Consider the following 23895-nt stretch of genomic DNA (forward strand, 5'->3'; position numbering starts at 1 on the left):
GAACTCCTGTGCCCTTCTAGATATGCTTTTCCCTCTGTCTCTGTGTATTTACAGACTCTGAAGCTACCTGTGCTTTTTATTGAGGCTTCAATATGCAGGCATGGTTGGGTATATTATTGGCCAGTTTTGGTGTCAGTCTCCAGCCTTTCCTCTTTCCTGGAGATGTGAGGTATAAGAGCTTGGGAAGTTGGTGATTCTGAAAATTCTAACCTTCTAGTCACATTCTCTGGCAAGTAGCCCCCAACTTCCAAGACTCACTTCATCAGTATAAACCCAGACATCGTCAACAAGTGTCATTGGATCTAAGCACCACTGAGAGAGACCCCTCTAGCCTCAATCACTCAGGGCATTTCCAAGGTTTTGAATAGAGACCACTGTCCTGGTTTGCCTTCCATTGCTATGATAAACACCATGCTCAGAAGCAACTTAAGGAGGAAAAGGTTAATTTGGTTTACAGGTTACTATCCATCATTAAAGGCAGGAACTCAAGGAAGGAAGCTGGAGGAACCAAAGCAGAGACCACAGAGGCACACTGGTTATGCTTGCTTCCTTTGGCTTACTGACAACTACTTTTCTTATACAGCTCAGGCTAACCTGCCTAGGCATGGTGCTGTCCATGGTGGACTGGGCCCTCTGTCAGCTCTAATCAATTATCAGTGAAGACATGCTCACAGGCCAGTCTGATGGAGTCAGTTTTACAAATGAGGTTCCCAGTTCCTGGGTGTGTCAAGTTGACAGTCAAGATCAGCCTTCACAGCTACACAAACCTTCCTTTGTATATCACAAGGCCACTTACTGCTAGTGACAAGGCGCTATTCGTAGGTCAGGGTCCAGATGGGGGTATGTGTCTCCTCTGAACTTGGGCACACTGTCTGTCAGGACCCCTGGACTGTGTAAGTCCCATTACCTCTGTGTTCGTTGCTTTCCTCTTGTATGAAAGGATGACAGCACTTCTAGGATTTCCTTGAAGAGTGTCTTAGAATCCCTGTATTGTATAAAGCACTTGGCATGGTGCCCAGCAGCTAGTAATCGTCCCGGCTCCTCCTTCTTACAGGGATGTTTCCAGTCTTCTCTCCAAGTCAGACTGCTTAAAACATACTTGGAGTTTGAATTGGTTCCTCCCGTTCTTATCTGCCCTGATTGCTCTGTATTAAAATTCATAAAGACCCATAAATTATCAATTAGATGTCATTCAGTTGGTTATTTTTAGTTTCTTACTATAGCAGGAATACATGCATGTGTTAGAAATTGAAACGGCATGCATTGTAGCATGTACAGTAAATCTTCCTTGCTCCCAAACACTTGCTCTCTCTCTCAGAGTAATCAGTGTCAGAGCTGTTTACCCACATACCTTCTTCATTGGTGTTGTATTTTGCAAGCCACTCTATGCTTTAACTTTTTGTGTGTGATGCTGAGTGTTGAACTCAAAGCTTTGTGTATTTTAGACAAGTGTTCTACTACTTAGCTATATTCCTAGCCTATCCCAACTTCATCCCTGCCCACCTCCCGCCAGAATATTGAGGATTGAAGGTAGAAGTTTATGTGTGCCAGGCAAGTGCTCTACTACTACTGGGCTACCCTTACTGTCCTGCTTAGTTTTTTTTTTTTTTTTTTTTTTTTTTTTTTTTTTTTTTTTTTTTAAAGATTTATTTATTTATTATGTATACAGTGTTCTGTCTGCATGTATGCCTGCAGGCCAGGAGAGGGCACCAGATCTCATTGTGGATGGTTGTGAGCCACCATGTGGTTGCTGGGAATTGAACTCAGGACCTCTGGAAGAGCAGTCAGTGCTCTTAACCTCTGAGCCACCTCTCCAGCCCCATTTTTTTTAAACAGGGTTTCTCTGTGTAGCTTTGGAGCCTATCCTAGAACTCACTCTGTAGACCAGGCTGGTCTCAAACTCACAGAGATCCGCCTGCCTCTGCCTCCCGAGTGCTGGGATTAAAGGCATGTGCCACCACTGCCCAGCTTCCTGCTTAGTTTTAAAATGTCAACTCAGCATAATCTTGGATCTCCTGGGAAGAGAGAAGCTCAGCTAAAGAATTGCCTTGATCAGACTAGCCCATGGACATGTCTATGAGAAATTGTTTTGATTAAGGATTGATGTGAGAAGGCCCAACCCAATGTGGGTACCATCTCTAGGCAGGTGGCTCTGGGCTGTATAAGAAAGGAGGCTGAGGAAGCCCCAGAATGGACCAACAGGCGGTATTCCTCCATACTCTGTTTGTGTGTGGTGTATACTCATGTGTATTTTATGTGGGTATGCTTGCCTGTGTGCATGCACAGAAGCACATGGAGGGTGTTAGGTGTATCACCATCACTCTCTACCATATCCCTCTGAGGCAGGGGTCTCTTTCTAAACCTGAAGCTGGAGCTAAGCTGTTTGCCATAAGCCCTAGAGACCACCCCCCGCTTCGACAGCACTGGAGTTAGAGGCTAGAGTCGTGGTCACCCAGCTTTTGGCTGGAACCTGAACTCAGGCCCTCATGCCTGCACAGCAAGTGCTCTTACCCACTGAGCCATCTCTACAACCCCACTCCATTCTTTTTAAGTGCAGCACATATAGTTTAATCTCTGTATATTAGTTGGTTGATTCAGCCTAACTGATAGACAATTAGGTGGATTATGGTTTTTCTGCCTCTCACAATGTGGCATCGAATGTTCTTCCCCCAGTATTATGCATGTGTGCAAGACTGTTTGCTAGGCTAAGTCTCCAGTTGTGGAATAGCGGGGACAAAGAGCATGCCCATTTATCACTTGATATGTCCGGTTGCCCTCAGAGGTGTCTAGCCAGTTTATGTCCCCTCTCCAGTTAATACACGAGGTTGTCTGGTTCCTCCACACCCTGACAACTCAGGTGCTGTTCAACATATTTGCAATTACAGATTGTATCTTCATTGGACCTGTCTAGGACTGTGCTAATTGTGATCTCTGGGTACCTTTCTCTCCGTAGTTTCTAACTCGGCTTGTCACTAGCAGGTCAGATGAGAACTTATTCACCCAGTGCAGTGGCAGCACTCGCAGCCAGCCTGAGGTCAGTTTTGCCTCTTGAGAGAGCTCACACAGTCACTTGCAATTTATTATCTAACACTGCAAAACATTCCAGTGCAATATTGCCCAAATCATTGAGATACAGCTTGGGGATGTTGAAAAAGGATTCCCAGTGAACCAACCCATTTCCTATCCCCATGTTCTCATCTCTTAAACCGGTATCTTTCTTTTGGTGAATTACGTTGTGAGGGGTGTTGAGAAAGCATTGTACGTTGTAAGGCACCTCTCATTTGACTGTATTTGAGGCCTCATTTCCAAAGCAGGGATGGTTTGGACTTATTTTCTCTGGAGAGGTTACATGTTTTGTAATTTCTTAAGAGTTGACAGCTGTGTGTTCTGTTTGGTGAGAGTGATGTGTGACTGGAACTCAGAGGTATGTAATTAAAATGGTGTGGATGTTAAGTGTGATCATGCAAGGAGTTATGCATGGTGTTAGGGAGTTACAGAATCAACAGAGTGGGTTGTCCCTGCCTCTTGGCATTGAATTCATCACTAGGATGACCGTGTATCCCAGAATTCCCTTTGCAGCCTCAGAAAAAGTGGGTTTCAGTGTCTCAGTCAATGTCATGTCATTATAATTTCATTTACAGTAGTCAGATCTGTTTGGAAAGTGTGGTCCTTGTAGATTTAGGAGGATGTAAGGGAAACTCAGATCCTTAAAACAACCAGTTTGATTTTTTTTTCCTGGTTTTTCGAGACAGGGTTTCTCTGTGTAGTTTTGTGCCTTTTCCTGGAACTCACTCTGTAGTCCAGGCTGGCCTCGAACAGTTTGATTTTTTTTTTTGTTGTTGTTGTTTTTGTTAACCCACGGCCTTGCACATTGCTAGGCAAGCAGTCTACTGCAGAGCAACATCCCTAGCCCAAGCTAGTGGTTTATTCACACAAAAACTACATGGGCTGGGGAGATAGCTTAGTGGATTAAAGTAGTTGACAAGAAAGGATGATGCCCTGAGTTTGGATTCTTAGAACCCATATAAAGCTGGAGGTCCTGAGCATCTGTAATCCCAGTACTTCTATGGTAAGATGGGAGGCAGGAACAGGGGAACACCCCTACCCCCGCCCCGGAAGCTCCTTGGCCAGCTAGCAGCTAGTCTGGTGTACACAGTGGTGATCAGTAGAGACTCTGCCTCTGAACAGACCTTTGGCTATCCTCTGAACTGTACATGCTGTATTATGTGTGTGCTCAGTCACCCACCCACATCCAAACCAAACAATAACTCCAACTCTCAGTTATCCCCAAATCTAACTTCACTTGAAAGATATAGGCCTATCTTCCTATTCTACACACGATGAGGGCCTTTTGGGGGCATATTCTCTGACTTGTTGCTTGGTTCCTAAAGACTGCGTGGTCCATTCTTGATCTGTGTGGGCATACGTTGGGTGGTGGCCACCATTTCTGTTTTCTTTTAATGGCATACAGTTGCAAGTAATGTTTGTCTCCAGTGTTTCACAATTATAAATTAATAATAACAGCCCATTAGAAATTACTGGTGTCGTAAGTCCCAACTCCTTTGGGCATCTTAATAAAAATGATAATTAAAACCATAATTTACAGTAAATGGGGACACTGCCCAAGTACATCCACAATATAAGAGAAATTAAAAATCTCCAACCAGAAAGAATATTCCTGGCACTGTGGAAGAAACTGCCTTGTTCTTTCAGTCCATGTCTACGGCACCTTGTCAGGGCTTGTTGAGTATGGCTTCCTACCCTGGAGTCTTTTGTGCCTGTGGAATCTGTAGGCAGCTCTGTGTTTCTCTGTATGGCCACCTGCTCTGCGCATAGGCCCTTCCCTCCCTGTGTGTTTTCTGTTCATGCAAACACGTAGCTCGGCTCACCCACACTGCTGGAGAAACTCTAGTACCTCCCAGATGCTCACTCAAGCCTAGATTTACACAGTTGCCATGCTGCGTACTTGTTTTCCGAGTGTTTTTCCAATTTACGAATTTAGCCACTCAGCATAAGAGGGGTCTTTGTCCCCATGGGCTGATCACAGTGCTTCCCTGTCTGTACCTTCTCTATCTTCTTCATGGCCACTGGAGGGACTTTAATTAGATAAAACAACAGCAGTAATAATAACTCACAGTGTTGCACTCTGTCCAGAGATTTCCTCTACACTCTCCTGTCCATTGTTTTGCGTGGTTCGGTCTCCATTCTTTTCTCAACATTGTTCCTGTGAGGCCCCTCAGCAATCCCTGTCTTTCCCCATTCCTAGTGCCTTTTTGTGTGTCTGTTTCTTCCCTAGCTCCTTCAGTTCTGATGCAGTTCTTGACCCAGGGTTCCTGCTGCCACACAATGACACATTCCCATGCATGTAGATGCATGTCAGGGCCCCGGTTTATCAGTCTGAGTGTGCCTGCCTTAGCAAAGCTGAGTACCCCCGGATTTCCCTATCCATAGCTGGGGTACTGATCTCTTGCTTGGCAGGGTAGGACTTGGCATGGCTTAGATAAAATCTCAAGCAGGTCAACAGGAAATATTCTTTAAGATTTTGAGGTGAGGGAACGTAAGTTTTCTTGTTCTGATCAAATACCTGACAGGAAGCGACTTAGGGAATAAAGAGCTTAGTTTGTCTTGTAGCAAGAGTATGAGTGGTTGGTCACATTGTATACAGAGTCAGGGGGCAGAGAGAGGTCAATGCTCACACACAGCTTACTTCTCCTTGTTTTTCCTTTCTAGGGCTCTGGCCCATGGAGTAATACCACCCATTGTGGGTCTGGTTGACACACATCAGTTACTCAGTCTAGAAACTCTCTCACAGATATGTCAGAGGTTTGTTTCCTCGGTGATTTTAGACCCTGTCAACTTGACAATCAACATTAGCCATCACAGAGGGTGATTTATAGTGTCTGTGCCTGTATTCCTAGCTCGCAGGAGGCTGACATAGGAGGACCATGAGTTAGGGACCAGCCTTGGCTGTGTCACAAGAACTTAGCTGATAGCAACAACAACAGATCTGGATGAACCATTCGTCTGGGCATACGGTTCCGGTAGTGACCTGGTGGGAAGTGCCAACAGCATGGATGGCAGTTCACTGTGGTCGACCTGAGATGCCAATCTTCACCTGTTTGGCAGTGGCTCTTCAGTCAGTTGCCTGTCATCAATGCCATCGGGCCCCAGAACTCTCATCTAGGCACCTTCCAGAAATGCCCAACCCTGCAGCTAATTCAATTAGGAAGAAAAGATGGAGTAACGTGGGAGGCAGTGAGAGAGAAATCGGGAAATACTGGGGGCGGGGGAGAGGGGGGAATGGGAGGATGGAAAGGGTGGACGAAGACCTCGAGGCAAATAGAACTATTTGCGCACTTGATTTGTTCTATAAGCCATTCTATAACTTTTATCCTAGAAAATAAAAACTAGTATAAGGTAAGGGGGCATTTAATTTTTGGGGGTACATTTTCCATCTTGGGTATTTGTATTTAAAACTTAAAACCTGGAACCATGAGGTATTAAACCCCCATGGACACTTAGCTCTTGTGACTGGATCTCCTATTGCAGATGCTAGGAAACCTTGCTGCCCATTGTTTAGAAATGCCTTCTGTTATTTATTCTCTTCATATTATTAGCGTTAAATATTCTCTTGCACCCACTGGCTATCTCCTCGTGGTTAAGCTGCTGCAATTTAAACATTGTCATGAAGTTAATTTTTTATAAGATGAATCAGGTTATTAAATTTAGTAAACCATTGCCTTCATTATTTTGCACCAACTTTGGCACCATGCAGGATTGGCTTAGCACTACTACATTTAGCTAATTAAGCTGGCCATCAGCCGCAGTGTTACGAGCATGAGGGATGCTGTCCTCATGGGCTTTGCCCAGGACGTAGCAGTAGGTAATGTTATTAAACTTTTTTTTTTTAATTTATAAAACTCCATACTCTGGAGATGTGGTTTGCTATAAACGTGTTATTGTCCTTGCTGTTAAACCATCATCTTTTGAAATATCTCCTGCTTTGTTTTTGCTCCAAAGGCGGTTGTAAAGGATTAGAAAATGGACTTGTCGGCTGTAGCTTTGTCAAGTCGACTAGCGGTATGTACAGCTCTGTTTAGATAAAGGAAGATGTAAGGTCCAGAGAATAACTTTACGAGCCACAGAGACAGATGGCTTAGCCACAGTTCCAGTCAGGACGTATCTGAGGGAGGAAGGTACACGCTTGCCTCAGCAGCCTGTTGCTGCCATCATGCCAGATGCCCAGCTTTTGGTAATGCAGGCTCCTATGCAGCAGGTCATTTTGTCACGTGAGATAGCCTGACTCAGTAGCTTTGTTTGGGAAAATAAAAGGTGATAGAAAAGGCTATGTTTTCTCCCTGTAGATTTTTAAGTAGTATAATTCTAAACTGTCGTGAGTAGTATTCCTATAGGATTTTTAATATTTAGTCTTTATTAAAAAGCCAGTTACAGGTTCATCAGGGTTGTGATTCAAAACAAGGTGGATTATTTCAAAACTGCACAGCATTGTGGCCCATTAACAGTCTGTATAAACCATCCCCTCTTCAGTGAATCCTTCTGGGAAGCAGAGGTGACTAGGCATGGAGACAGTTGTTTACTGCCCGGCCTTGCATCATGCCGATCTCATTTCCATCCATAAATGATACAGTTGTTTTAGTGTGGCACACACCTGTAATCCCAAAACTCAGGAGGTAGAGCCAGGAGAATTGGAGTTTGAGGCCAGCCTGGGCTACATAGTGAGTTTCAAGCCATCCTAGGATACATAGCAAGATCTTGTCTCAAACAAAACAAAATGGTTCCCAAGGAATGTCTGGGAACTGTACTTGCCATCTTCCCCAATTTATATTTTAATATCATTTAATTGAAATATGATCAAAATATTTCTGGACATTGGCATGAAAATTTAGGAGGGATAGAGGTTTTGCCATTTTCTCCAAGATCTTGTGGGCACATCAGATCCTAGGGTGACAGATGAAGGTGTTATTGGCACCTTGGTACTGGCTTCATGTGGGTTGTAGTATTTCATCTACCATAGCTTCTAAGATGTGGCATTTTGGAGGTTGGTGGGATGGCTCAATGGGTAGAAGTGGTTGGTTGTAAAAACCTGAGTTCAGCTTCAGAACTGAAGTTTGATCCCTGGAGCCCACAGTGGAAGTAGAGAACTGACTCTGAAATCTATTCTCTGATGACCACATACATGCATGCTTGCCCCCCCCATCTATGCAACAATAATACATAGAATGAAACTGTTGGGGAATATTATTTTAAGGTGTGTTACTTTGTTTCTGTTGCATTTGTTTGACTCTGTGAAGCTGTGTACTGTGTCTGTCTAAAACACCTGATGGTCTAATAAAGAACTGAATAGCCAATAACAAGGCAGGAGAAATCTGGGAGGAGAGAAAAAGGAAGTAGCCAAAGAAGGAGGTTGACATCAGAGGCGAGCCACCCAGCTACATAGCAAACCATGGTGTAAGAGTAAGATTTACAGAAGTGAGAGAATTGGAAAAGCCCAGAGGCAAAAGACAGACTGGTTAATTTTAAGTTAAGAAAAGCCAGCAAGAAACAAGCCAAGCTAAGGCTGGGTGTTTATAATTAAGAATAAGCCTCCATTTGTGATTTATTTGGGAACTGGGTGGTGGGCCCACCAAAAGAGTAAAAACCCCCAACAAGATGAAACATTCTCTGATGTCCACATACATGCACGCACACATACACATATCCATGAAATAATAATTAGAATAAGATATGTAAACAATATTTTTTAAAAGGAAACTATTAAAAAAAAAATGCCGGGCAGTGGTGGCGCACGCCTTTAATCCCAGCACTCGGGAGGCAGAGCCAGGCGGATCTCTGTGAGTTCGAGGCCAGCCTGGGCTACCAAGTGAGTTCCAGGAAAGGCACAAAGCTACACAGAGAAACCCTGTCTCAAAAAAAAAAAAAAAAAAGGAAACTATTAATTTGAATTCACTGTAACTTAAAAAAAATCTGATATTGGGACTGGAGAGATGGTTTCAGTGGCTAAGAGGGCTTTTTGCTCTTTCAGAGGACTGTGGTTCAGTTCCCAGAACCCATATTGGGTGGCTCCAAACCACAGGTAACTCCAGATTCATGGGATCTGATGCCCTCTGTGTGCACCACACATATGCCATATGTACATGCACATGCATATTAACAAAACATGTCTATAAAATATGTATCATTTTGCTGTTTAGAGCAATGTCTGGGCATTCAACTCTAGAACTAGGTTGACTCTTCCTCTCTTGCATTTCTCCATCCCCTTGGTTTTTTTTTTTTTAGATGATTTTGACATGTAGATTCAATTTCTTTAAATATGTATTCTTTTAATTTTCCAGTTTACCCTCATGACATTTTTTTCAGTAATGTTTTCATAGAAGTTTTCCTTTTAAAACTTAATAATGTATCAACCTAGAGTAGTTGAACATTTCATAAAATCTTTTAGAGTTTGTGGGACCCACAGTCCTTTTAATAATTTTTTTAATATTTTAAAATTTAGGAAAATACTACACAAAATCTGAACATGCATATGTATGTGACTGGATGGGTTTGGAGATGAAACTACTATTGCAGTTTACAGAGATTTTGTTTATTTATATTTTAAAGATGTATTTATTTTTATTTTATGTATATCAGTAATTTGCCTGAACATATGTATGTGTACCACATGTGTGCCTAGTACCCATGGAGACCAGCAGAGAGCATCAGGTCCCCTGAAACTGGAGTTAAAGATGGTTGTGAGCTGCCATGTGGGCGCTAGACACTGAACCTGGATCCCTGCAAAGGCAGCCAGTGCTCTTAACCCCTGGACCATCTCTCCAGACCCCATTTATGTACTTTTACATTATGTTTATGTGTATGTGAGTGTGGATTTGTGCACTTGAGTACAGTTGCACGTAGAGGACAGAAGAGGACATAAGATCCCCTGGGCCTCGAGTTACACATGTCTGAGCCTCCTGACCTGGGATCTTGGAACTGAACTTAGTCCTTTGGGAGAGCAGCTGGAGCTCTCAGCTGCCCTCTCTAGCTCCCCTTTCCTGGAAACCCTAACCATAGTGAGTCCAGCTACTATTTCTGATGCCATCCCCAGTGATCTCTTGTGCATTTGCTTCTGGTTTTGTCTTTTTTGGCCTTTGGTAACATCTTGTCCTCTTGTGTGTCTTACTATTTTAGGTTCTCGTTCCAGAGATTTTACACGAGAATGGGAAATAATTGGAGGGATAATTGAGGCTCTGGATGGCGCCTTCTTCCTCTCTAGAGCATATGGTTATCCTTTGCTTTTCCATTAGATAGGGACAAGCCACTTCAATCCAGTCAGAAACTGAAGTATCTGAGGTTGAGCTTCCTGAGAGGCTGGCCTGTCTCTGGTTCTCCTGGAAGGCAGTAGCTCTGGTGTGTATGTACTACCACCCTTCCTTGTGGACCCTGGGTTTACATTTTTATCTTTCTTTGCCTGCAAGGATACCACAAGCTTGGCCTGTGTATTGCCTCTCATCTACTGTTGTAGAACTGGAATAGGACTTGAGTGGCACCCCATATTCCTGCTATGTGCTGCCCCACTTTCTCAAACCTTGGCGTCTAGAATTCTCAGTTGTACCATACTTCTCTGATAATTTCAGAGAAGAACATGTGCTTGCATGTCTGTGTGTATGTATGTATGCGTACATATACATGCCCATGTATGCTCATGCCTCCACATATGTATATATACACATATATGTATATGTGTATCTATTTCTCTATCTACCTACCTATCTATGTATCTATGTATCTATGTATGTATGTATGTATGTATCTATCTATCTATCTATCTATCTATCTATCTATCTATCTATCTAACTATCTCTCTGTATATATTTGATACACTCTGCAGATTTTCTAGTTGTTCTCACCAGGAAGGTAAGAGGGAGGGCCTAGGACACGTAGACATCTATAATTGCTGGATTTGTAAGTTCTAGAAACACTGACTCCTTACAGAGCAGAGCATGCGGGCTTCTCTTTATGCAAAGGGTCTAGTCAGTCATGGTTGGTAATGAAGCTACTGGCTGTGGCCTGAGCTCTTCTTGGACTGGGTCTTCACCTTTGAAATTGCTGTATTTATTGGGCCAGCTTTCTTACTTCTTGCTGTTGACCTGCTCTGTCAACAGGGCTCTGCTGTGGGTGGTTCTTAACTTATGGGTTATGATCCCTGGGAGGCAGATCAAATGACCCCTTCTCAGGGTCAGCAAAGACCATCAGAAAACACAGATTGTGGTGATATATTATGTACCCTAATAAACTTTACCTGAAGATCAGAGGAGAGAACAAGCCACTAGATTAAACATAGAGGCCAGGCAGTCATGGCACATACCTAGCACTCGGGAGGCAGAGATCTGTCTGGATCTCTGAGTTCAAAGCCACCCTGGACTACGTGAGATTGACTCAGTCTAGGGGAGAAACAGAGCCAGGCAGTGGTGACACACACCTTTAATTCCTTGGGAATCACACACCTTTAATCCCAGCACTTGAGATCTCATGCCTTTTCTTGGGAGTCACATGCCTTTAATCCCAGCACTGAGAAGGAAGTGATATGGCGGGCAGAGAAAGGTATATAAGGTGTGAGGAGACAGGAACTAAGGCTTTTTGGCAGAAGTGCCCCTTTCAGCTAGAGGCTTATTGGCTGAGGAGTTGATGAGGTAAGAGGTGGTGGCTGTGGCTTGCTCTGCTTCTCTGATCTTTCAGCTTTCACCCAAATATCTGGCTCCGGGTATTTTTATTAAAAGACTGATTTGATTTGAGTTACAACAGATATTTACATTATAATTTATAACAGTAGCAAAATTACAGTTATGAAGTAGTAATGAAAACAATTTTATGTTGGGGGTCAGCACAGCATGAGGAACTGGATTAAAGGGTCACAGCAATAGGAAGATTTAGGACCACTGGTCTAGAGTAAGACATTTGATCTGTATGTCACTAAAGCCACTACCATTCCCCTGCACAGTTTCACCCACCCAACATATCTCCTGACCTATATCCTCTGGCCCTGTCCCCTGGAGCACAGAACCATCTCTGGTTAAGAACCACTCCATTCTGTCAGTTTATCCACTGACGGCCCTTCAAGCCTCACTTGTTGGCATTAGCATTGTTTCTAATGTGGACTTTTACTTTTAACCACAGGGTTCGAAACCGCCAAGTCCTTTGCCCTCCATGGTGCGCACGTGATCTTGGCCTGTAGGAACATGAGCAGAGCCAGTGAGGCAGTGTCCCGCATTCTGGAAGAATGGGTAAGTGCCCGGCTGCTTTGTGTTTTAATTGTCCAATGTGTACACCAGGCTGAGTGCACAGAGGTTTCAGCACAGTGCATAAAGTTTATTGCTTTTGGAATACCGTTTTTGTTTTTAAAGTCATCTTCACATTGTTTACTTTATGAAGGAAAGGACGAGTGAGACAGTTATTACCCATGCATTTGTTTATAGTTCACTGTCGGTGTCGTCAGCTTTATTACTCGGAGATTTGAGATTGTTTACTTATTTAAATTTTTTATTAAGAGAAATAAAACATAGCCAATGCCCATGAATGCAGTTGGGATGTGTGTGTGCTCATACGACATTGTTTTTCTACTTCTGCAGTTATTTACTTATGTATTTCACTTTCCACAGTTATACACGTTAGTCATTTTCATTGTCCATTACCCTCTCTAGTCTCTCCTCCTCCTTCTGCTGAAACCCTTCTTCCCTATGGGTCCCTCTTTGCCTTCATGAGGTTAGGAGATAAGCTGTGCAAACAGCAGGGAAATGACACAGAAGGGCCTACCCATAGAATTCAAGGGCTGTCCGAGAGTCACAAGGAAGAGAGGTGATAACATCTGGATGAGTCTTCTGTTCCTGCAGAATGAGAAGGGAAAAATAAAAAGTAAAAGTCCTCCCTGGTCCTTGAAAGGTAAACATCCTTAACTATTTCTTGGGCACTCTTCCAGAAAAAGGTTTCAGATATAAGCAAACACGTGCACACGCTGTTCTGTGCTTTGATTGTCTCACTTAATACACCACAAGATCTTTCTGTGGGGTGTCTAAATAGACTTGGGTTAGGGCTTTGCTCACTGGGGTACAGTTCCTGATAAAAGCAGCTCAGGAGGAGAGAACGTTTGTTTTGGCTCGGATTTCAGCCTAGAGCTGACTGACTTCTTTGCCTTTAGACTGATGAGGAGAAAAGCCATCATGGTAGAAGGGCATGGTAAGGAAGAAAGTGTGCCAGAAAGAGGAAGAGAAAGAGGGAGAAAGGGCGGGAAGAAGGGAGTGCTGTGACCAGGGGAGAAGGGATTGATTGATTGATTGGGGTTTAAGTGTATCTCTCTAGGACACCTCATGCCTTAGTGATCTGTTTTCTTCAACTAGGCTCCCCTTCCTAATTCCCAGCACCTTCCAACAGTGCCATCAGATTCTGCATCAATCAATGGACCTATCCATCCATGAAGTCAGAATCTTTGACTAGATCAGTCAAGTCTCCCATAGCTGCACAAATATGAACTCTGCTGCATTATGGGACAAGCCTTCAATACATGAGCTTTTTGGAGGAACATTGCAACTCCAAACCATGCATGTCCATTCCCTTTCATGGTTACATATGATTTCAGTGTGTGCTTATGCGTTAAGTTAACCATATGGGGTGCCTGAGGTTGTTAGCATTCTCGTGCTATTCCAGGTAATTCAGTGTCACTCTGTCTCCTGCATCAGATGGTCTCACAATTTTATGTGAAACTAGGTCTACTGTGTGTGAACTGTTTTCAGTAGTTAAGTCCATGAGCTTACCCATGGGGCTGAATCTTAGCTGCAAGCTCCCGATTCCCTGGGCTACATATGCAGTTAAAATTTTGATTGCCTAGTAGTTGCTGCATTGTCCATTCCTATTGATGACATAGAAAAGTTCAAAGGGTGGCTCAGGGATGGTCAGGCTTCTCAGATTTTGTTTGTTTGAGTGAATGCTGTGTTTCAAATTGGAATAGTACAATTCCAGTGACTTCAGTGAGTCTGCAGTTAGCATACTGTACAAGGATATTAATGTTGAAGCTGGTCTCAGAAGGGAACACCAAAATGAAATTGCTTTTCATCTTTAAATTGATATTTTTCTTAGAATACATGGGAGCAGACTTGTCTATTCCATTTTGATATCTTATATTTGTCTATCCCCTATTTCCATCTGTCCATCTATTTATTTGTTTATCATCTATTTATATCTCTCACCTATCATCTATATCATCTATCTATCTCTCTATCTCTATCTCTATCTATCTATCTATCTATCTATCTATCTATCTATCTATCTATCTATCTATCATCTGTCTATCTGTCTATCTATCTGTCATCTAACTCTCTTTGATCTGTCAGTTATCTGTGTGTCTCTCCATTTAGCTATCAGCTATCTCTGTCGCTCTCTGTCTCTGTCTCTGTCTGTCTGTCTGTCTCTCTCTCTTTTCAGGCAGGGTCTCATTGTGCAGCTCAGGGTAGTTTTTGAACTCATAGTAGTCATCCTACCTCTGTCTCTTGAGTTCTGGAATTATAGGCATGAGCCACCACACTTGTCTTGATTCCATTACTGTTTGATACATAGAGGCAGAAATTTCTGGATCTACCCTAATGAGCTGTAGGCCCTTGGGTAAGTCTCTTAATATATCCTGCATATCCCTCATGAAGAAGGTTTAATGAGATGATCTCAGAGATCCAGCATTTACTCTTTCTTCCTTCCATGTTAGGTCATAACTCTGACCCTGTGAGGCAGCTTCAGAATTGTCACTGTGTAGGTTCACCAAACAGTTCCGTGATGCGGAGTAGCAATCCTAGAGGAATGATTACCCCAAAACATTCAAGTTAAGGACCTGGGAACAAGAACCACAAGTGAAAACAAATGTCTTCCATGCAGTTTCGAACACTGAAATTGCAACATGGAGGGTTTGCACTATAGAAACTCAACCCTTTTGTCCTACCTCACTGGTGTACTTATTCTCTGTGTATTCTCACTCTCCCAAGATGGTGATTACAGAAGCCCAGATTTAGCACATAAAACCATGGTTACCATTTCCTGTCACTGCCTTGTCCCTGCAATGTAGAGACCTAATACTGGTCACCTTCCTTATGTTTCCACTCCACACATTCCCCACATGCTTATCCTTGACCTTGCTGGTCTGGTTTTCTTCAGGCCCCTCCTTCTTTCACATCTCTACACAGGGCTCTCATCTGGCATTTCAGTAAGGATTGTCAAGGTCAATTTGATCCACTGCAGGTTTTCAGTCTTTGAGCCAGCTTGAGTGTTCATACTTTACCTTGGATGGACCATATCTCTGCCTCGCTGGGGAGGTACTGAGACATATTGCCACCCTGTGGGAGGCTCTCAGAGTGGTCCAGGGTTTTTTGTTGCAGCAAGAGCTCATTCAAAAGTCCCTGGGCATTTTTGGCTCCAGATTGACTTTCAAGTGCCAAGGCTCTGTGGGCATCTTCAGCTCAGTTCTGGAGATGGAAATGGTTTCTTTATTCACTCAGCTTGTTTCTCCCAACCTGGGCTTTCTCTTCCAAGTTCCACTGTACCCTCCAGGATCACAATGTTCCCAGTGCTTCATGTCTATGTTAGCCAGTGGAATGATTTTCTCGGTTCACAGTGTTGGAGCAGCTGATAGCCCTCATTCATAGAATTCCTGTCATATTGTATGTGCAGGCATGGCCCGTTACAACAAAACAACCTAGTCTTCTTCATTTCACAGAGGAGTCCAGGAATAGCTCTGCCAGAGGAGTATAGTGCTCAGAGCCACATAGTTCATGACCTCAGAGACAGGGCTTTGTTTATGCCATCTGCCTTGAAGATCAGCTTTTCTGCATGTCACATCCTTAGCTGGCAGTCTTTGCTTTACATCCTTTGGTGACACCCAAGTGTTTTATTTCAAGACCCAGTCATATTTAGAGAAAGCAACTCCTTGACATGGACATAGCCACACCTCTCCTTCTCTCTCTCCTCCCCCACTGCTTCTCCTCCTCCTTTTCATCTCCTCCTCATCCTGTGACAGGGTCTCAATCTGTAACATGTTCTGGCTGGGTAGTCACTATGTAGTCCTGGCTGGCCTTGAACTTATGACATTCCCGTTTTAGTTCCTCAAGTAGTGAGATTACTGGTGTGCACCACTAGATCCAGCACCGGTTCTTTTCAGTGCCCAGAGCTGATCTGATATTGAATTTGATATCTGATATTGAATATGATATTGAACCCAAACATCTCTGCACATATCCAGATGCTTTCTAGGAATAGTGCGACCCATTCCTGGCTAATTATCACTGTTATACAACTATACTGTAGAGCTGGAGAGTGATTGAGAGTGTGTATTGCTCTTGTAGGGGGACCTGAGTTTGGGTCTCAGCACCCACGTTGGACAACTCACAGTTGCCTATAACTATAGCTTCAGGGAATCCAGTGCCCTCCTTTGGTGTCTGTGGGCACCTGCACTTACACACACAACTCATACAGGTACACATTCATGCATAATAATAAAAAATAAAAATAAAATGTATGTTGGCAAAGATTAGGAACAGCTACACACTATGACTTTGGGAAAGTGTCTGAACTTCTAGAAATTTCAGCTTCTTTATCTGCATTTTAATGCAGATTATAGTGTGTTTCAAGACATAGGTGGTTTGTAGTAAACACAGTGGCTATGTGTAAGTAAATTATTAACAGATGGTGGAACAAGATTCAGTGCTCAACTAAATGCCAGCTGCCTTGATTAGTAATAGTGATGAAGAGAATGATTCCTTAGGTACACATGGAGAGCACAGTGAAGCTTGCTTTTCTTACCTTCAATGAGTGGTTGAGAGGTGGGCTATAAGGAGGATGTTCACCAACACAATTTAAGTGGAATCACAGTGAATTGTTTTCCTGACTTTTTATGTCTGGACTCCTACATTTTAATAGATGTGCATTTAGTTGGTTGATCAGTATTTTTTAGTGCACTTCATATTAGCTCTCAACTGTCATTTGAAAAGCTATCTTAATTATTTATGCGATTGCTTTTCTTTTTGTGTTTATAAAGAACTGCCCTTTGCATATATCCAGGAAAGGTGATTAAGGGCTCAGTCACCAGGAACGGCAAGCAATGGTTATGGAGAAAGGAGGGAGATGAGAGATTAAAAAAAAAAAGCAAAAGATTTATTAGTGATGGTGATGGAATGTGTATGTGGCAGAGGGAACACATGCTGGGTTGATTGTAGCCACCTGATTTGATGTCGCAGTGTTCAATTACCCCAGTTGTTGATGGTGTTGGTTAAGTCTGTTTATCTCCCTGGAGTGAAGGCTCGTGGACAGCGCTGATGGTGCTGTGTATATCCTGACAGCTTCATTGATAGGCATTGGAAATAGGGGCTTTCACATATGGAGAACTTGGTGCCAGACATTGTGCTGGGCATGTGCCCCTGACACGTGGCTTATAGTTTTCTTTTTTGAAAAGAAAACCTGTGTAGTCTCACCTGTGTAGTCCTAGCTGTCCTAGGACTCAAGATGTAGACCAGGCTCATCTGGTAGATGTGCCTGTCTCTGCCTTTTGAGTGCTGGGATTAAAGGAGTACACCACCATACCAATCATGACTGAGCTTTCAGTACTACCGACACCTTGTTTTCATGGTGTGGCATAAGGGTGGGTGATGGTGTTGAGTGCTCAATCCCAGTTCTCAGAAGTCCACTAGAAGTCCAGCAGCTTTCTGGCTACCACAGAGCCACTCAAGGACTTTATGAGCTGATGGAGCCTTGATGCTTATGGGAATTTTCTCTTTTTCCTTTTGATACTAAAAGCTTACAGTCTGCAGTTTGTCTCTCCAGATAGAACGTGTTAGGTGTGATGTCTTCTCATGCAAATCAAGCACTTAGCGAATACGTGTGTGTGTGTGTGTGTGTGTGTGTGTGTGTGTGTGTGTGTGTGTGTGTGGTGGGAGGGGTTGTTATGTGCTGGGTGGCTAACATAGAAGCTTTCTGCCTAAGTTAGGGGCTTGCCTTGGCATAGATGATTGTTATCTAAGGCAGCCCAAGGTATAAGGCTCATCCCTGTTGTCTTGAATGTCACTAGTTAAACAAAAACAAGCTATTAATATCAGGTTCCTAGGAAAAGTTCATCCTAAATCAGCCTCTAGATTTTCTCATTTGTTTGCCTTAAAAGTTGTTTTTCTGCTCAGTATTGGATTTCCGTAAATAAAATATGATATAAACAATCGGTGAGCCAGCAACAGCTATGTAAACTTCCTGTTGGAGCCAGTAAGTGTAGCACTCACAGCAAAAGGCAAGGGTTAAATTCTGAAGTTTCACCCCAGAACATTTTCAGATGTCATTTACTGTCATCCTGTGTATTGAGGTGTGTGTGCCAGGGGGCAATATACTTAGTATTGACAATGAAACACATATACCTTGTGATTAGGCCATCTGACAGCTAAGGCACTGGGGGCTGGGGAAATGGGTATGTAATTCCACACAGCCGGAGCATGAGTAGGGAATCTGAATTTGAAACTTCCATCTCCCTGATTCCCAGCCAGTCTTTACCTAATTTAAAATTCTTGGTGTGTGTTGTTCCTAAACAGTAGCCTGGATTTTCTTTTTTAACCTCCATGTGTGTGTTTTTTTTTTTTTTTTTTTTTTTTTTTTTTTGTGTGTGTGTGTGTGTGTGTGCGCGTGCGCGTGTGTGTGTGCTTTTTGTATTAGTGCGGGTGCATGCATGCCATAGTGCATGCATAGAGGTCAGAAGACAATCGTGGGTACTGAACCTTGTCTTCTGTTTGTTTGAGAAAGGATGTCTTGTTTGTCACTGTGTGAGCCAGGGTAGCTGGCTTGGGAGCTTCTGTCTCTACTTCCCAGTGGAACGCTGAAACTACAGGTGTCCATGCCTTGTTGTGGGTTCTGAGTATCCCAACTCACTGAGTCATCTCTGATTTTCTCATAGGGAAGAATGACTTTAAATTCCTGATCCCTTGGCTTTGACCTCTTAGGAACTTAGATTGTGGACTTGCATCATAACATTAATTTTTTTTTTTTTTGGCTTTTCAAGAAAGGGTTTCTTTGTAGCTTTGGATCCTGTCCTGGAACTCATTCTGTAGACCATTCTGGCCTCGAACTCAAAGAGATCCACCTGGCTCTGCCTCCCGAGTGCTGGGATTAAAGGCATGTGCCACCACTGCCCAGCTATCACATTGAATTTTTGTGGTACTAGGATTGAACATAGGTCTTCATACATGCCAGGCACACCCTCTCTCCACTGAGACACACAGAGTCTTGACCAGGCTCATCTGTATGTGAATGAATGTTTTATGATGGGAAACAGAATGTGTTGGTAACACAAGGTACCTGTGGTTACCTAGGAAGGAACCTCCCTACCTCTTTGTAATTTGATGTCATTGATAACTGGGTCAAAGGAATCTTCATCTTCCCTTCCGTCCCCTCCCTTCCTTGTTAAGTGCTATGTAGTGTATTTACTGTTCTGCTTAAGTTGCCCATTTGACCTTTCTTGTCACAGGCCCAGGAAAGATTCTTTATCAGTTAATAAATTATTCATCCCCTCGTAGACATAATTGGTTGCTAAAATATTCTGAGTTTTCTCTGTCTTCAGAATAGCTGAAAATTGTGCCTGGTCCTTATCCTCCAACTTTTCCATCTCATTTCTCATTCTGAAAATTTTGCATTGACTTACTCCTAACTGTATCCACTGTTCTTTGATCACCATTTCTGTGTCTTCGTTTTTTTTTTCTTCCTGGCCATCTCTGGCAGTCTTGAACTGAATCTTTTCAAACTTTATATCCATTATAACCTTTCTATAACAAGGGCTGAGGTTCACTGCAGAATGTAAGAGTGCAATGAGCAAGCACAGGTGGCTAGCTCCAAACCATCACCCCCAATTGTGTGCAGCCCAAAGAAGATCCATCCTCTCAATAATGCGGGTTCCCCTGGGTTCTTATTAAGTAATTTTGACAGAGTTTGAAGAGATGGATTTCATCTTCAGATGGTATCTAGCCAGTGGCTGCAAGGCCAGCTTCTGGCCACTCAGCTTTTAGCCTATGTTATTTAAGAGGGAAAAATATACTTGAGACTGTTTTTCATGTTTATTATGGGGCACTCAGAGTCCCTCAGATGCAGTGTGTATTAGATTAAATAGAAGAGAAATAGTCATTGTGCTGATAAAACCATCCAGGCAAGGACAAATAGAGATCAGCAGGGCTGGAGGTAGTCTCTCAGGCTGGGCAGCACCTGGGGCAGAAGGTCAAGGGTAACCCTAGAGAACTGTTTAAAACAGAACTAATTTTAATCCACATAGAGGTAGGTAGCCTTTAGGTGGGAGGTCCTCGCTTTGGAGTCCTAGAGAACTGGGATCAAATCCTGACACAAACGGTTGCCCACTGGTGCCCCGTCTTATTTCCTGTAGAATGGCATAAGTGACAATTTCAGGGTCACCACAAGGACAGAGTGTAGCCACACAGGGCTCTTCTGCATAGAGCCCAGCATGTTGCGATCCAGAAAGTAGTGCACACCCTTGTCCCACACAGAGCCCTAAACTAGACAGATGCATTCGTGCGTCTTGAAAAAGTGTCCTAGTTCGGGCTCCTCTTCTAAAAATGACATAGGCTGCTGGCTTAAGGAATCTATTTCCAAACGCTGCAGACTCTGGAAATCTGACCACAGTTTGGTTAGGTTCTTGGTGAGGATTATCTTCCTGTTTTATAGCTCACTATGCCTTTTCATGTTAAAGAGCAGAGAAACAGAAGAAGGGAGGGAGGGAGGGAGAGAGGAAGGGAGAGAGAGACACTAAGCTTTCATTCTATAGGATCCCTTGGTCTTCCCAGCAGTGTCAGTCAATACTGAAATGAGATGAGATAAAGAATGGAGCCTCTTCCAGCCCTAGGACATAGAAACGTGAGTGTCGTTGCTACACCCTTGCCTGAGTTGAAGATGGCTGGCCTGGCATAGGGCGGGGTTAGTACTGAAGAGAAGCGAAGCTGGCAGAGCCCACCCTGTATTCCCAGGAGATTCAGGAGAGCTAGTATCTGTCCCTGTCAATTGGAGGATGTGTATATATGTAACTAAGTTTTGAAAACTGTAGAAGGAAGGCTTACAGGTGTGTTATAGTGGCGGCAAGGCCCATGCACCAGTCCTCCCTTCAAGAATGGAGTCTGGTTCTCTTTCACCAGTGTGAACCGTACCTGGTGATGTGTCTCAGTGTGTTCCATGTGCTGACACATCTCAGTGAGTTCCATGTGGTGGTGCTGATGGAGAGTGACTCTCCAGAAAGCTGAAAGGACCGAAAAGGCATCCAGCTTCTTCTTTACACAATGTCTTGTGTTGCTGTGTCTGCACCACCATGTTGTGAGGACACTCAAGCAACCCTGTGAAGACTGCTGCTACAACAGTAGTTTGACCCATCTCAGCACCCTCTGGCCCAGCTCAGCTTTCTGCTGTCCTGCTGCTACCATGGTCCAGCAGATTCACATGGTGTGTTCTCCTTTCACAACCATCCAGTGGGTAGGACATTTCCCAACTTATGACCTGCTAGATTTGGCTAGATGAAAAATGTGTACAGTTTTCAGCCCTATGCTTTTGGGGAAAACAGTAGTAACTAACACAGGCGCCATGGCTTCCAGGGGAGAAGGAGCCATCACTGAGAGAAACTGAACCCTGAGACTCAGTGAACCACTCAAAGTGCAGGGCATTGAAGTTTGCATTGGCTTCCCAGGTGCCTTACACATTACAGCATCCCAGGTTAGGGACCTCTTAACATTGCTCTGAACTCCTTTCCTGATGAATAAACACAGTCATCCCATCCTGCTTCTGCATTAATTAATTAGAAGGACCTTCCTTACAGTGAAAACAGCATCTTCTTGGACCACCAGACGGAGGTCTGTTCTCCTTCCACAGGGCTCTATTGGCTGCGTTCTCATCACCCAACAAATACATACATCTCTCAAATTCCCTAAATAATAAATCCAGAGTTATTGAAGCTATCAGGTTACTGAGAGTTGGCGGTGAGACTGCCCCCTCTCATTTCTTTGCAACCCTTGTCCCTATTTTATTATTGAAGCTGCGGATGCTCATGGTAAGGCTAGGCAGCTGGGGAACCTCAGCCCCTGAATCTTGCAGCAGGCAGCAGCTGTGGGAGCTCAGGCCTGCTTTGCCTTCCCTGGAGTTAATGAATCAGCATGCGCCAAGGGCACAGTCTGCCTTTAACTGATGGAGGAACACCACATTTATTTACTCAACAATTCTGAGATTTCCAATTGTTCCGACTACAAGGCAGTCTGCCTGCAAACCGGGTTAGGCGGGGAGAAACTTCAATGCCTCTTTGTAATGGCTTTGTTGTTGTTTATTGAGAGGGACTAATTAACTTTGATTATTGCACTAATATTATGGCACTTTGACAACCCTTCAGATTTATGACTCTGGGAAAATAAACAAATGAAATGCAGGTGCTGGAGCAGAAAGACTCAGTCATTACTGAACTTTAATTACTTGGAATGTGTAGCCAGGAGAGAATTAGTTGATGAATTACAGGATGCTTAAAACCTACCCCAAACTGAAAGCAAGGAGAAGACAAAAATGGTGGGGAGGAGACTGGAAAGGTGCTGTGTTCAAGGTGGGAAAGACAGGGCGCATCTGTGCTCCTCTCTGTGGCATCTCATTGACTAGTCTTCTTGGTGGTTTCCAGTGCTGTAGAAACTCACAAAGTGCTTGTCAAGGCGGAATCAGCATCACCCAAGAACATGCTAGACATGCAGATTCTTGGGGCCTGCCCAGAACCACCAGTTCAGAGTTTCTGGAGGTGGGGTTCCAGGGAAATCTAGATACATGCAAAAGTTCAGATACATTGCCATCAGATTGTCTGCTCTTTGTTTTTGCTAAGAGGTAGGTACACAATTTTGTCTTTGCTTACTTACCAAAGTCAAATATTGTCCTAACCCAGATCCTGAGCCATTCCAGAGATTTTTCAGGCTCTGTGACAATCACCTTCACCTGATGTTCCCATATCACTGGCCCTTGGTCAACCCTGCTTTTCAAATGAAAACCATAATAATGAGAATGGTAGCCAACATGAGAGCATAGTCACTGTGCTGAGCACTTCAAGGACTTTAGCTCAGCATATGTTAACAATAATCCTGTCCGCATATTAATCTTATGAAATCTGTTTTCCTGAAAAGATTCTAAAGCACAGAGGTGTTCAGGACCATATGCAAGCTCACACAGCACAGATGCCACAGGCACAAGGTGCTTTCAGGGAAACACTCCTGTCTCTCCAGTTCTTGTGCCTCATTCTCTGTGTGCCACATAATACCTAGGCACAGGAGGGACTTACCAAATACTCCTGTAATGAGCCAGAGGGCAGCAAAGGTTGGCAACTGGGTTGTGGGCACTGAAACCCAGAAGGCAGGATCCTGTCCCTGTTGCTTGGTTACCTTTTGAAAGCTGACCAGCACAAGGTGTATATAGCCAGATGTTTCTAAAGTTTTGAGCTATGTGAATTGATTATCTTATTGATGTTACTGGGGTCTCCAATTCTTCAGCTGTCTTCTAGCTTGTTCAAGAAAGGGTAGTTATTTGTGGAACACCATGTTACAGTATTTATTCCTGTTCCTTGGACATCACTAATCCTCTTTTGGGGGATTCTCAGTAGCCAGTTCCCCTACTCATGCTGGACTTGGGAGGGCTGACTGTGATGGAGAGTGGACTCAAACAAACTTGATCTGGAAGGACAGGAAAGAGAACCTTTATGTAGAAATGTTGACTACAAAAGCAGAATCCAAGAACAGAGGGGATGAGTTAAAGGCTAGCCAGGCTTGGTGGGACACACTTGTAATCCTGGCATCTGGGAGGCTAAGGCAAGAGAATTGCCACAGTTTGAGG

The 23895-nt window shown here is 43.6% G+C and overlaps 1 protein-coding gene across 1 annotated transcript in view; it reads left to right on the forward strand.

Moving 5' to 3' along the window:
* Positions 1-23895, forward strand: part of Wwox (WW domain containing oxidoreductase) — a 943055-nt gene that overhangs the window by 46592 nt on the left and 872568 nt on the right. The window contains exon 5 of the mRNA XM_028875689.2: positions 12175-12281. Coding sequence (XP_028731522.1) covers positions 12175-12281 — 107 coding nt within the window. The remainder of the gene's footprint in view (positions 1-12174; positions 12282-23895) is intronic.

This window comes from Peromyscus leucopus, chromosome 5 (genome assembly GCF_004664715.2).
Source record: "Peromyscus leucopus breed LL Stock chromosome 5, UCI_PerLeu_2.1, whole genome shotgun sequence".
In the NCBI taxonomy this organism is placed as follows: Eukaryota; Metazoa; Chordata; class Mammalia; order Rodentia; family Cricetidae; genus Peromyscus; species Peromyscus leucopus.